At 39.7% G+C, this 13,887-nt stretch overlaps 1 protein-coding gene across 21 annotated transcripts in view; it reads left to right on the top strand.

Moving 5' to 3' along the window:
- Positions 1–10,957, top strand: part of LOC139135296 (filamin-C-like) — a 150,517-nt gene extending 139,560 nt beyond the window's left edge. For all 21 annotated transcript variants that reach the window (XM_070702636.1, XM_070702632.1, XM_070702628.1 and 18 more), the window contains 14 exons: positions 599–739; positions 1,217–1,345; positions 1,498–1,671; positions 2,371–2,526; positions 3,153–3,356; positions 3,837–3,989; positions 4,196–4,324; positions 4,557–4,721; positions 5,417–5,656; positions 5,946–6,194; positions 6,472–6,642; positions 7,409–7,627; positions 8,146–8,349; positions 8,911–10,957. In XM_070702636.1, the coding sequence (XP_070558737.1) occupies positions 599–739; positions 1,217–1,345; positions 1,498–1,671; positions 2,371–2,526; positions 3,153–3,356; positions 3,837–3,989; positions 4,196–4,324; positions 4,557–4,721; positions 5,417–5,656; positions 5,946–6,194; positions 6,472–6,642; positions 7,409–7,627; positions 8,146–8,349; positions 8,911–9,098 (2,522 nt within the window). In that variant the 3' untranslated portion in view covers positions 9,099–10,957. The remainder of the gene's footprint in view (positions 1–598; positions 740–1,216; positions 1,346–1,497; positions 1,672–2,370; positions 2,527–3,152; positions 3,357–3,836; positions 3,990–4,195; positions 4,325–4,556; positions 4,722–5,416; positions 5,657–5,945; positions 6,195–6,471; positions 6,643–7,408; positions 7,628–8,145; positions 8,350–8,910) is intronic.
- The last annotated feature ends 2,930 nt before the right edge of the window (positions 10,958–13,887 follow it).

Here is a 13,887-nt window from a genome sequence, read left to right as displayed (position 1 = left end):
GTCCTAGGAGGGCCGTTTTCACCGGAAATAGCACAGTATACAGGATAGGAAATGGTATTAAAAACTTTGAAAGTTGATGATATATGAAAGTAACCCATTTTAATGAAGGAGCTTTCTAGTACAAGCTAGTTTGGGTGACATGAATACCTTTGTGTTGTGTAAGACACAGCTATATCAGGCTTACAGTTTCCTAATGCCTTGTAAAACCTCACACCTTCATCTCCCTGTGTAGAGTTTCAGATTTGTCATTCTAACCTTTAAAACAAGGTCAGGAGTTGAAGTTTAAATTGAAACACCTTAACCAGTCAATACAACACTACTAGGTAGCAGGCTCTTATCAGTGACAGAAGTGAATTTTTATTTTATATGTACCGGTAATTTGTAAAAAAAATGCTGCAAAATAGTGCATCCCTTTTTAGGCTTTTTGTACATCTACCCTTTTTAGATTTTAGTTAATCAGTGTCTTTTCTTCACAACGAATCCTTACTGTATGGAGCTTTTGCATTTTCAAGTATGTTTTGGTGTGTAATGAATGGAGAGTGTGGCACAGAATGATGTCATACCTCATGAACTGTTCATTGTCTTTTGAACGCCACAGGGGAAGTAAAAACTCCGTCAGGAAAGAGACACAAGCCCCAAATTACAGAAAACAAAGATGGCACAATCAAGGTCAAATACTCGCCAACAGAAAAAGGACTTCACATACTCTACATCAAATACAACGACAAAGATGTTCCAGGTGGGTAAGATGTTCTAGCTCTTTGCAGACACACCGTAAATCTCACTTTTTGTCGTGTCATCATCTTCAAAGGTTGGCGGTCAATATGTCAGCTCCATGTGGCCTTTAAAAAGTCATTAAGTCACCAATGTGTCAGCTATATGTGGCCTTTTAAAAAGTCATGAGGTCACCAAAGATAGATTTTTCTGCAACTTTATCTAAGATCTTGCATGCCTATAGCTTGCTTTACATGGACTTGTAATATGTTAATAGGGTGAGTAGTCTTAAGTAAAGTGAACATTTTATGCAAATGAATACAAACGCCAGTCACAGATACCAATTTACAATTCAAGGTGACCCAGATGTCCTTTGTACACAATTTTGCAACAACGGACAATAACAGTGAACAATTCTAACCATGGCCACTTCCTGGTAACCATGGCAATATCCAACGCATATATCATGGTTCCTGTCTTTCCGTTTCCAACCCCGCTACAGGTAGTCCCTTCGAGTTCCATGTGGTTGAAGTCAAGAGCGGCCAGGTAACAGCATATGGTCCAGGTCTTACCCACGGTGTGGTCTGTGAACCTTGCAATTTCACCATCAACACTAAAGATGCTGGAGCAGGTAGGCAACACACAAAATTTCTCACTTCCTAGCGAGAGTAAGTTCCACCATGTATGTTAATTAGCCTGTAAGCTAGCTAGATCATGAAAGTTCTTGGAAATATTTATTTAACTCGCTCAAAACGGTAACAATATTGTTTGTTTGATTCTCAGGTGGTCTGGCACTGGCCGTAGAAGGCCCATCTAAAGCTGAAATCAAATGCATAGACAACAAAGACGGTACCTGCAGTGTTTCCTATTACCCAACCAAGCCTGGTGACTACTCTGTGATTGTCAAATTCGCTGACAAACATGTGCCCGGAAGTCCATTCAATGCCAAAATCACAGGTAAGGCTTTTCAGATGAAAATGAAGGGGAGGAATTTTCATAGTGGGAAGGCAGATTGTAAGAAGGTGTTGAGAGGGGAGGTCAAAAGTTTGAAGGAAGAGCCAGGCATAGGAGAGGATCGTTTCCCCCCCCCCCCAACCTACAAATGGTGTTAAAAATGTAACCATTGATGTTGTTCCATCACCATCTGATGAAGCTGTATGTATAATAAAGAAAGTGGGTCTCTAATGGATAGAATGTCTGGACATCCAGAGAGGGTCTGTGTGTCTGTGCATACACACAGAGGCCGTTTGGATGTCTTATGGGTCGTGTAATCTCTGTACTATTCTGGGATTGCTCGTTAGGCGATTGATGGCAGTGTGACAAATGTCAGTTCATGTATGATATGTCTACGTTGAAGCAGTCACACCACACCATGCCAGCCACTTGATGACTAAACCACAAAGTATTCATGGCATAGTTCTGTCGACCGTAATCAATACCACAGTAACCAGCAACAAGTATGTACGGTGTGTTTAACGCAAATTCCCGGTGACTTCCACCATAGTCCATCAGACATACCAAACATGTCCCCCAGCAGTTTTCTCTCATCTCATTGGGCACAGTTGTTCAAAGCGCATGTATAAAAGTGATGAGGCTAGCATTGCTCACGACAGAGCACAACCACTGCCTGTACTGAAATGCCGAGTCTCTCCCCAGATGGTCCAATGAGACACTTGCCTTTGGGAAGATCATCGGAGGTTCCTCTGAGGATTAACGAGACTGATCTCAGCCAACTGACCGCAACCATCAAGAGCCCATCATCAACTAAAGACGAACCCTGTCAACTGAAACGCCTACCCAATGGCAATATTGGTAAGCTTCAAAAACCCTTCACTCCTCAGTACAAAGTTGGCGGTGAAATGACATGCAAAGATGGCGTGTATTTGGCTATGGTGGTCAATTACAGTGTGGGAGACAGGTTTAACCTGTTCAGCCCAGATTCCCTGTAAACATGTCTACACCACAACTGGTGCATGGTTTGGGCCAAACCCACAGTGGTGAAAGGATTCATTTCATTCATCTTAGAATTCAAACTGTGCATGCAGCTCAAATGCAGGAGATAGCAAACAGACATTGCTTCTGCAAACAGAAATTACTTCCACATCATTGGTGCATTGTAAAACAAAGGTACGGTACAGTGATCGCAGCTTCCATACAATCCTTGGTTGTGTAAAACATGACCTCCAGAGGGCAGCCTGATCAACTGACAATGACATGTGGTTTACCACCAGATATAATCAACACAACTGGTTCATAGAGCAAATGTGACAGTGTTTTAATTGTCATAACTCAATAGTGAATAAATTAAGTAATAATAATTGTCTTAATAGTAACTACTAATTAAGGCTAATTTGCTGCAATATTAACAATACTGACCCGCTTCTCGTTATGACCTGTAATCACTTCACCCAGTAACACCCATGCTTCCTATTTTGTAGGTATTTCTTTCACTCCCAAGGAGACTGGTGACCACATGGTTAGCGTAAAGAAACGCGGCCTTCATGTCACTAACAGCCCATTTAAGGTTACTGTTGGGCCTCAAGAGATCGGCGATGCTAGCAAGGTTAAGGTGTCTGGATTGGGCATCGCAGAGGCAGATGCTGGAGAAATCGCAGAGTTCTTAGTTGACACAACAAAGGCTGGTGAGTTAATTGGTGGCTATTAAAATCAGTAAAGTAGTAATTCTAACATTCCAACCAAAGCTGAGTTGCAGCAGTATTATTTGTTAACAAAAAAAGATCCCTTAGGCAAGGCAAAGTATTAAATAAGCCAGTTAGTTTATGCGGCTTTAGCGATACAAATGTTGCAACAATGCCAGATGACAACCATGCAGATCAGAGAATTGTCACTGCAGGGATCTAAGTAAAAAAAAATCAAAGAAAAGAACTCACTTCACCAGAAAAAGGTCTTCACCTACAGAAAGATGAGGTCAGTTTCCCGGACCCAATGTCAGAGCCAAAGGATGCAAACCCTCATGTACACATCCAGCATTTCTTATGAAGACATTTAAGATCAGGATGTGAAAAGGCACTACAAGTGCAGCTAAATCGTTTTGTGAAATCTTCTGAAGTGTGACCAGATGTGTTGACGGTGGCTGATCATAAAATTTTTCTTCGTTGAAGGATATGGTGGATTGGGCGTCTCAATAGAAGGACCCAGCAAGGCAGACATCAACTGTGAAGACAACGGAGACGGTACCTGCACAGTGACCTACAGGCCAACTGAACCCGGAAACTACATCCTCAATGTGAAATATGCTGACCAGCATGTACCAGGTTAGTCCCAGTTTGCTGTCGGCAGCAATGAGAGAAGCCACCACTAGAGCTTGTCTGAGCTGCACTTTGAGAAAAAAATCAGCATTATGTTTTCAAGGAATTTGCAGCAGATTGAATCAGCAAGGAAAATTCTTGTAATAAGGTATACCTCTATTGTTGTGTCCTTAACACAAATTGACTGTTATTTTCATTGTTCCATGTTGCAGGAAGTCCATTCAAGGTCAAAGTTCATGGTGAAGGCTCAGGCAAATTTGTGGAGACAATCACTCGCAAGAGACAAGCTGCAGCGGTTTCCCAAGTAGGAAGTGAATGTGAATTGGGAATGAAAATACCAGGTGAGATTTTATGTCAGTAAGATGGTACAGACACCTGTAATTCAGTACTTGCTATACAATCCCAGCAGACTACAGTTGTTTAAGCTTGACGGTTTTGTTGATCGTCCCAAAACCTTGTGAATGGATGTCGTCCTCGGTTCCAGAATTGCTTCAATTATCCCTCTGTCTCTCGGCGAACTTATGGCAGCTGTCACATCAGGAGCTAACGTACAGAGTTTTCATCTTTTGTCAGGTACTGACCCACTGGACATGACTGCACAGGTGACCAACCCAGCTGGCAAGACCGAAGACGCTGAAATCGTTGACGGCTCGGCCTTCACTTACACAGTCAGATTTGTCCCAAATATGATGGGCGTCCACACTGTCAGTGTCAAACACAAGGGCATGCATGTAGCAGGTCAGCACAGTTCTTGTCTTTCATTTCATTGTCACTTGAGATATTCCTGTAGTAACAGTATCTTTCTTTTTCTTTCAGTAGAGATGAAAAACAATAAAGTTACTCAAAAGATATGCAAAAAATTCAAATATTGCATAGACTTTTTATCTGAATGCCTGTGGCTTTCTGTTGAAAAAGAAATGTTACATCTGAAAGTGAATTGTTCGATGTTTGTCCAGCTTGATGCCTTGCTCAGTCTGTAGGAAAGTGCCTTGAGAAAAGATTTCTAGACTCTAAAAGTTCTGCAATACTCTCCTTGTCTGCAGCTTGTGTGATTCATTTTGAAGCCATTGAAGCAAGTGAGTTTTGAAGTACCCCATACCAGTTATCAGGGAAATGAACATATGCTGTCATCACTTCCAGGCAGATAATTTTATGTACATATGAAAAAATTTAACCTTGGAGTAAATGTCATGATATTTCATGAATCTTCTTGCAAGATGTTCTTGCATTTGGACTTGGGCAATGTGCTTGGTTGAAAAGTCCAGCAGTCACTTAAAATTACCTCTTTTAATGGTAGAGAATTCCTCTTTTGGCCTATGTATCAATAAATTATGTTTTAACCAATTGTTATAGTTATGCAGGAGATATTTGACCCCTAAAAAAAGTAAAATTCAGGGAGTTTGTGATTTTATTTTTATTTTTTCGCTTTACAGGAAGCCCGTTCCAGTTCACAGTTGGTCCACTGGGTGAAGGTGGTGCCCACAAGGTACACGCTGGTGGTCCCGGTCTTGAAAGAGGCGAAGTCAAACAGAAGTCTGAATTTACAGTGTGGACTAGAGAAGCTGGCCCTGGCAGCCTGTCAATCTCCGTCGAGGGTCCCGCTAAAGCCGAGATTGATTTTGAAGACAAGAAAGATGGATCTTGCCAAGTCTGTTATGAGCCCACTGAACCAGGTACTGATATCAAAACAATCTTGTTGAAAATGGTGTTTGTTCTGTCTATTTCTCTTCTGCAGAGTGTTCAATTTCTACACAATGTCATGTGAGCAATGCTTCATTTCACAGAACATAAACATCAACAAGCCCATATCCATCACTGACAAAGTGTGATTTTGCTTATGATCCACGCATGAGAAAATAATAAGAAACAAAGAAAAACAAGAAGCTATGATTTAAAAACAAAACTTACTTTTGTAAGCATAGTCCAGCAATCTGACAATAGCAATACTCTCCATGTCAACAGGTGAATATGCAGTAAGTATCAAGTACAACGACGAACACATCCCAGACAGCCCCTACAAGGTCTTTGTGACCCCACCCATTGGCGATGCACGCAGACTCAGTGTAACCAGCCTTCAAGAGACCGGACTCAAACCCAATCAGCCCGCTTCTTTTGCCGTTCAGCTTAACGGGGCTCAGGGATTGATTGATGCCAAAGTGGTGGCTCCCTCTGGCACTGAAGATGACTGTATCATTACTGAAATCAGTGAAGGTAAGAAAAATGGTCGCTCGTCCCGTGTGACATCACCCTTCACCCATTTATGCTGTAACCAAAAGAGTCATATGTTGCAAGCATACAAGAAGTATTGTAATGAAACGATCATTAATTGTTGATTAAACTCTATATTCAAACCATTGGAGAAGATTTCCACTTTGAAGCGTGGAGTTATGAACCAAATAAGGTGTCTGGAGAAAAAAAAAAGTGATGTATTTCCAAGAAACCTACACAGTTAGGTTACAATGATTCATCAATTCTATTTACACTCTAGGAAACTACGCTGTCAGGTTTATGCCTAGGGAGAACGGTGTCCACATGATCCACGTCAGATTTAAGGGTGCTCACATCCCCGGAAGTCCATTCCGTGTACGTGTTGGGAGTGTTGAAGGTGATCCTGGAATGGTCCATGCTACAGGTCCCGGCTTGGAGTCAGCTCGCACCGGTAAGGGACCACAGAAGACTCTGTTCTCGTCAGTTTGCATCCGTTCTTATGTTTCTTCGTACCAAAGTCCATGTCTTTCTATTGATACTAAGGGGTTTCGGACAATAATGAAGAACAATGCAAGGCCAACATCTTGACGTCAGCTTTTCAGATCAGTTTTACTTATTGGCGCATGATATCTTTGTTCAAATCAACTTATTAATCAAGGACATGCTAGTCGTGTATTCCCAAAATTTGCCTTGCAGTACCTTTATCATCGCAAAGTCGTTGACTGTGAATTTACCGAAGACTTTCTTGATGGTTTTGGTAGCTATTTCCACATATGTAGCTGCACTGTCGACCATACTTCAAGTGATCTTTCAATTGATACTAAGGGGTTTCGGACAATAATGAAGAATAATGCAAGGCTAACATCTTGACGTCAGCTTTTCAGATCAGTTTTACTTGTTTGTGCATGATATCTTTGTTCAAATCAACTTATTAATCAAGGACATGCTAGTCGTGTATTCCCAAAATTTGCCTTGCAGTACCTTTATCATCGCAAAGTCGTTGACTGTGAATTTACCGAAGACTTTCTTGATGGTTTTGGTAGCTATTTCCACATATGTAGCTGCACTGTCGACCATACTTCAAGTGATAAACCTACATGTACCATATTGCCCGAGGCCACTGCATACTGCTTGTTCCCCGTCCCCCAAACCACATCCCCCCCAAAGCTGTAATTACCCAGCATGTATTAAACTTTCCTGTAAAATTCCTTTTAAAGGTGAGAAGACGCATTTCATAGTGAATACCTGTGGTGCTGGTGCCGGTGCAATGGCCATCACTATTGATGGTCCGTCCAAGGTGAAAATGGATGTTGAGGAAGTTCCAGAGGGTTACAAATGCATGTACACACCCATGGCTCCTGGGGACTACTTTATCACAATAAAGTACGCTGGAGCTCACCATATTGTAGGCAGCCCATTCAAAGTCAAAGTTACGGGTATGTAGCACGTTTTCCACGGTCTTACTGTGTGTATGGCAGTGAGTGTCAACCCACAAATACATATATAATATCTCTTTTCCCATCTTTCTGTATCTTTATTTCTTTCTGTCATTCCATGTTTTCTTCTTTCCTTTCCCAAATGCAATATGCAAATGACAAGTCAAAATGAAGCTTTATAGACATGCAAGTAAAGTACAAGTCAATGTGTTAGGTAAAAGGTTCAGGCAAGAAGCTAAGGTGTACAGACCGCTTTTTAAAATCGTACAGTACCAGAAGAGCCATCAAAGCAACTTTATATAGTAAAGTGTGTGAGATTACCAAATCAACATCAGAAATTTTCTTTTATTATCAGACATCAGTGCTGTTCAGAACAATGAGGTAGAGCTACAGGCAACCTGCCAATATGTATACATAATCACAGATATCTGTACCTAGCTATGACTTTGGATCAGTGACTGACATTCTTCCCATTCCTGTCTCTTTCTTTCTCTCTCTGTCTCTGAAATTTGAAACAGGTGCCAACAAGGCCGGTGTGACTGGTGTTCACGAGAGTTCCCAGATGGTTGTTGAGACTGTCACCAAGACAACCACTACCACCAACTATGCTTCCATGCCCACTTTCACTTCGGATGCCAGCAAAGTGACATCCACTGGTATGGGACTGAAGAAAGCGTTCATCAACAGGAAGGCACAGTTCACTGTCAATGCTAGCGATGCTGGTCAGTTTAATTGAAATAAATCTCTTTTTATGACCTTTTCAATATTGTGGGGGAGAATTTTAGAATGGGATTAGGGTGTCCAAAATCAAGGGCGCAATTTCAACATTTTTTGTCCACTCCGTAAAGCGTGTGTGCTGCACCACAAAGCAATCATGTTTCAGTTATGATTGCATATGCTGCTTGTGAGACTCCCCTCTGTAGTTTTTAGTTTGAAATTGCTTGCGTATCAATAGCTGGTTTTTGTTTGTTTGCTGAATTTTATCCCACTAATGTCGCCCTGTAGAGGAATGCTCCTTTTGAAAAGGTAATTCATGCTGAGTGCATGAGATAAATTGGCATTGTTTACCAGTACTTCTCTGAGATGTTGTCATCTTGAATTTAAGTGTGAGGAATTCCTGACATAGCCCAAAATACAGTGCATTCCTGTATTTGAGATCCCTCCCTCTAGAAATAAAGCGCCGAGTACAGTGTCAGTTATTGCATTCCCTCAGTTGAGTTTCCTCCCTCTGGAAAATATTTCTGATCATGCCTCTGATTTCTTCTTTGTTTTTCACCTTCAAGGTAACAACATGTTGACTGTTGGTATTGCCGGCCCCAAGACACCTTGTGAAGAAATACTGGTCAAGCACAATGGCAGAAACCGGTACATCATCAACTACATCTTGAAAGAGAAAGGAAACTACGTGATGATCGTCAAGTGGGGCAACGATCACATCCCAGGAAGTCCCTTCCAGTTAGTCTGTTCATAAGGAACTGAAATACCAAGCTGGCAACTTGAGCCCTTAATGAATATGTACAAATGAAAAAACAAAAAATGAAATTTGTGTATTAACAAATAAATTACAGTGCCTTGTATTCAAAATCTCAATAAGAATCGTAGAAGACAGAAACTTAGTTACTCTTGAAGTTTTTCAGAAAAGAAAACGTTCGATTTTTTTCCCAGTTTTATCGCATGATATTTTTTAAAAAATCAAAAAAATTATACCAAGAGCTGCATTTTTACGATAAGTAGTTGTGATCATGAACAAAGACTTTTAGGCAGTGTTAAGAATTATGGCAACAAATCCACTGATCTATGGTCTCCCACAAAGTGGGCATGCAAAATAATTGTAAAATGGTATTTTTATTTTGCAATCTGAAGGGGTAGGAGATAAGGTATCGCAGAAAGGTCTTTTGACTGATCAAAATTCTGCACGTGCCATAGTGCATACGTTATAATCTATGCATATACAATTAATTAATCAAGTCTGCAAGATAAAATGTATTCTAGTAGAATTTGTCTTCCAGTTAAAAAAAAATTGGTGATGTTTTATTCAAATGAAGTACATAGCATGATTATGTAGGTTGAGTAAGTAGCTTCTGTATTTTGAGGACAAAAACTATCGGAGGCAGACCAGGGAATCTGCAAACTTCAAAAAGTATACTCAAAACTACAGTTGTCATACAGAATGGAATGAACAAAATTTAGTCCAAATCCTATGTGAATAGATACTGCGATTTTTTCACCGTTCTTTGGGTAGTATCATCAACTAACTCCAAGCTATTTTTTAAAAATTCTTGCCGTAAACACCTGTTTTTGAGGGGGACGGGGATAAATGTTAGGACAAAAGCGTTGTTTTTATATCTTCTTCATGCAAGAGATTACTTTCATGACTCTATATTTTTTAGTATTTAACTGCTTGTTAAAGTAATGCATGCTTTTTATAAGAAATAAAGCTAAGTTAAAATTTTGGACAAGTGCAAAGTTTTTGGGATCTTTACAAGTAGGATTGAGGAAAGACAAGGGGCTTTCGCTGAAATATTTAAAGGAAAATAGTTTTGTTTTGTTTTGTTTTGTTTTTTTCAGCTGGCTAAAAAAATTGTTTCCAACATTTTTTTTTATACATTTACTTCCGATTATACTGTTTGATGTATGAGCAAGATATTTTTTTACTCGTATTTGTGCACCACGGTATTTGCTTCATTAATGTAGACGACATTAGACAAGCAGATGAACTATACAATGACTGTAAACAAAAAATGTAAATAAAAAATCTTCAAAAAATAAAATCAACCCCCCAAAAAAGTATATGTGCGCATTATTAGAGGTTGCTAAAGTAATTGATTTATAGGGTGTAGAATAATGGCTGATGAAACGATCTTTAATACCTGGGTAGTTTCTTTTGATGTCCTTTGTTCAATACCATGGCAATAACCAACACAAGATCAAAAGTTTTTTGGCAGCCATATTTTTTCACACTGTATTACGTAGTCATATTCTATGAGGCTCACTCACAATTGCTTGATTTTATACTACTCTCATGTATTTTTTGTACCATTGAGGGGAAAAAAAGGCAAGTCCCAAGAGCAAAAAAAAAACTCCAATAACATTGAACAGGTAATCGCTCACACATGCTGAAAAATCTGTGAACATCTTTCACATATAACAATCTGCAAAAAGGAAAAAAACAAACCTAATGAGTTTCACTCCAAGTAAGTCTTAGTTACTGGCCAATAATTTTCTTCCTTTTTTTGTAATGATAAATCCACTAGGGCAGCATTTGACACCCAGTCTTGGACTGGGTTTTGTTACACAAAAATAAAATACTACATCTTTTTGGCAATGTCATAGTTGTGTCGGGTGCATATGTCCTCTTCCCGTCCCCTAGACTGACAACGGTACATTTACTACGTGGCACCTGTGTTCATTCAGACCAGTGTCCTGGCTTGATTGCACTGTGACTAATCTACATCCAGTACCTCTGCTGAACAATGTAGGCATGAGTAGTCTGAAATTAGCGATTATAGCAACTTGTGCCCAAGACTTTTAAATTCGCCATGATCACATGACTGTCACATGATGATTGTGTCAGGCGTATAGGAAAGTGGCAATACCAGAAATACCTAAATTTCATACGTTCATACATGAAGATCCATTTCCAGAAACCCCTCAAACACTTTTGTGAAACGTGAAATTTTACTTTTGGTCACCCAGCCAGAAAAGGGATAATGATTCTGTGCGGGTACAGCACTCTTAAACCTGGAATGACTCCAGTACCCGAGAACTCCACAAGTCCATATCACGTATGTACTTGCTTAAACAGGAACGTCCCCTATAAAAGCCGGATTATTGTAAATCTCTGCAAATGTAAAAAAAGCCACCCTACTGATAGGACGTGGCGTGTTTAGTCCCAGAATCCAAGAATTTTGCCATGTTTCATTGTCATTGAATCTTGCATATGATGTCTGTGAATACGGTATACAGCGACTAAACCTGAGTCGAAAATAAACTGAAAAAATGTTCCGCTTTTTGTTGGAGAACGCATGTTTCAAAATGTGTTCCCTGTACGACTATTTGACCCCTCTTTGCATATGCCACGAAAGTGCCCATTATGATTTTTCAAATTTCTCATACGGTCAAAGCGATGCTATGAGAATTCAAAAACTCCCGCCCAGTGTATGCAAATGGCTGCGTCATCAGTATCCCCTCTATTGTGCGACCATGGTCCTGTAACTTCCATTTCAGTTAGCAGCATAAGTCCCACACAAGTACTGATATAAATCTGCATAAGGGCTTGCATAAATCTGCATAATCTATGTAAATGTTTGAAGAAGTGAGTCACTCTAGCTATGGACCAAATTCCTCAGGGGCAAAATTCATGGGAACAATGATATACATGCTTATTTAAAAAAACTTATGACCGCAATCAGGAATCTGACCCATTTGCTTTAGTGGTAATGCCATGGACATGTGGCTGGTAATTTCATTTTCATCACTGGTACAAAGTCTGTCGGCAGTAGATTTTCCCCATAGCTATAGGCCAAAGGCTTAAGGCTCAGAAAACAAATCATAAGGGACGCTCTCCAACAGCTATTTTCTGGAGAGTGACTCCCCCAGAACATTTACCCATCATTCCACCTTGGCTGAATCTTACCGTTATAATTAAATAATACAAACAGACTCCCTAAGTTGCCGTGAATAGTGACAGTTGACCAATCAGATATAACCTTTCGTGCACGCTACACATCAGCAGCAAACTTTAGCCCGCGACTGCTAGGTTGTAAAATCAAGGGTGACTATAATGATACCCAACAGTTGGGAATCTTCAAAAGCATAAACTAACTTCTGTAAATATATTCAGGGACCTAATATTTTGCGCATTTCTCGAACAACTGTTCCACAAAAAAATAACTGAAGACCAGTATACAGTAAATAAACCGGAGAAAAACAGACTGTTTATTTACTTTTCAATTAATTTATTAATTTCTGATGAAGACAAGGACACAGTTGTTGATGAGTCGTGTGATATCAAAGGCATGGTTAGCTGCAACTTCTGATGTAATTTGTCTTCACTGAACTCATTCAAGTCACTACTTGCCACGCAACAACACTTGCGGCATTCGTGGTGCTGGGAAAGAGACTGAGTATACAATTTCTGTGCCATAAATACTGAAAGAAATGCGTTGTGACGTATTAGAGGCTGTTTGACGGGATTTCAGAAAACATGAAAATGTGCAAATATAGAAAGAAACATAGGCCCTAAGAAGCGACAATACCAGGGAACAATTTTTTGTTTGGTCTAAGTTGTCTTCCTCAAAAGTTACATCTGAATAACGATTTTCACGCGTAAAGAATCATCAAAACAGTGTCTGTTGGAAGAAGTCACTATAAGTACACAAAAATAACTGACAAATATTTACAGCTGATGATGATTTTTTTCCCAGAAAAAAAACCCTATCTTTTTCTGGGGTCTGCATTTATGCTGAAACAATTCGGCGAAGTGGTTGAACGATACTAATGTTTCGGAAAAGCGCCCTCTTCTGGCGAACAATCTGACGTCTCGGAACTGGTATTTAATCCCGTTCGATTCTAGGTAAAACTTTCTCGGTCCGAGCACTGGTATAACAACTAAGCAATTGTATCCTATAATCTACGCTGTGACTCAGACAAGTTTGACCACTGCAGGGATATTTTTCCTATTCTACTCCTAAATCATTCCGAAACTCTTAGACTTGAGTTCAGATTGTGAACACAGGTGTATATTACTGTTTCTTATATTCAATGTGATTTTGTGATTTTTGACCGTATTGTAGCCGGGACTATCATTAATTTGCCAATTTTATTGACGATATTCAAAACAGTGGTAACAGCTATTGTTCGCGTAGTGAATGACCTTTGTGAAAAACTGTACATAAGGTTAAAAAACAGCGGACAAAACCTTCACTTTCCGGCAGTAGAAGCTTGAGTAGAATCTGAATTAATTTCACACATATTTGAACTCTGAGTTTCCCTTATGTTTATTTCGGGCATAAAGGTTCTTGGAAAAGCAGCCTGAGGTAGCTGGCTGCGACAACTTTTTCACGCCAAAGATTATTAAGCTACAAAAATTTAAAGTAAACTTGGCATCAAAATAATATCAGGCAGGCAGATACATGTTTCCTTTTCATTTTTTGGGTTTTGTTTTTTTTTACCAACCGCTCGTCTGACAGCTTTGATATTTGGCATACAGGTTCCTACAGATGGACTAAATGTGATATATTGAATATATGATGAAATCT

This window comes from Ptychodera flava, chromosome 6 (assembly GCF_041260155.1).
Source record: "Ptychodera flava strain L36383 chromosome 6, AS_Pfla_20210202, whole genome shotgun sequence".
Classification (NCBI taxonomy): Eukaryota; Metazoa; Hemichordata; class Enteropneusta; family Ptychoderidae; genus Ptychodera; species Ptychodera flava.
The sequence above is the reverse complement of the archived record's forward strand: the minus strand, read 5'-3'. Positions and strand labels throughout refer to the sequence as shown.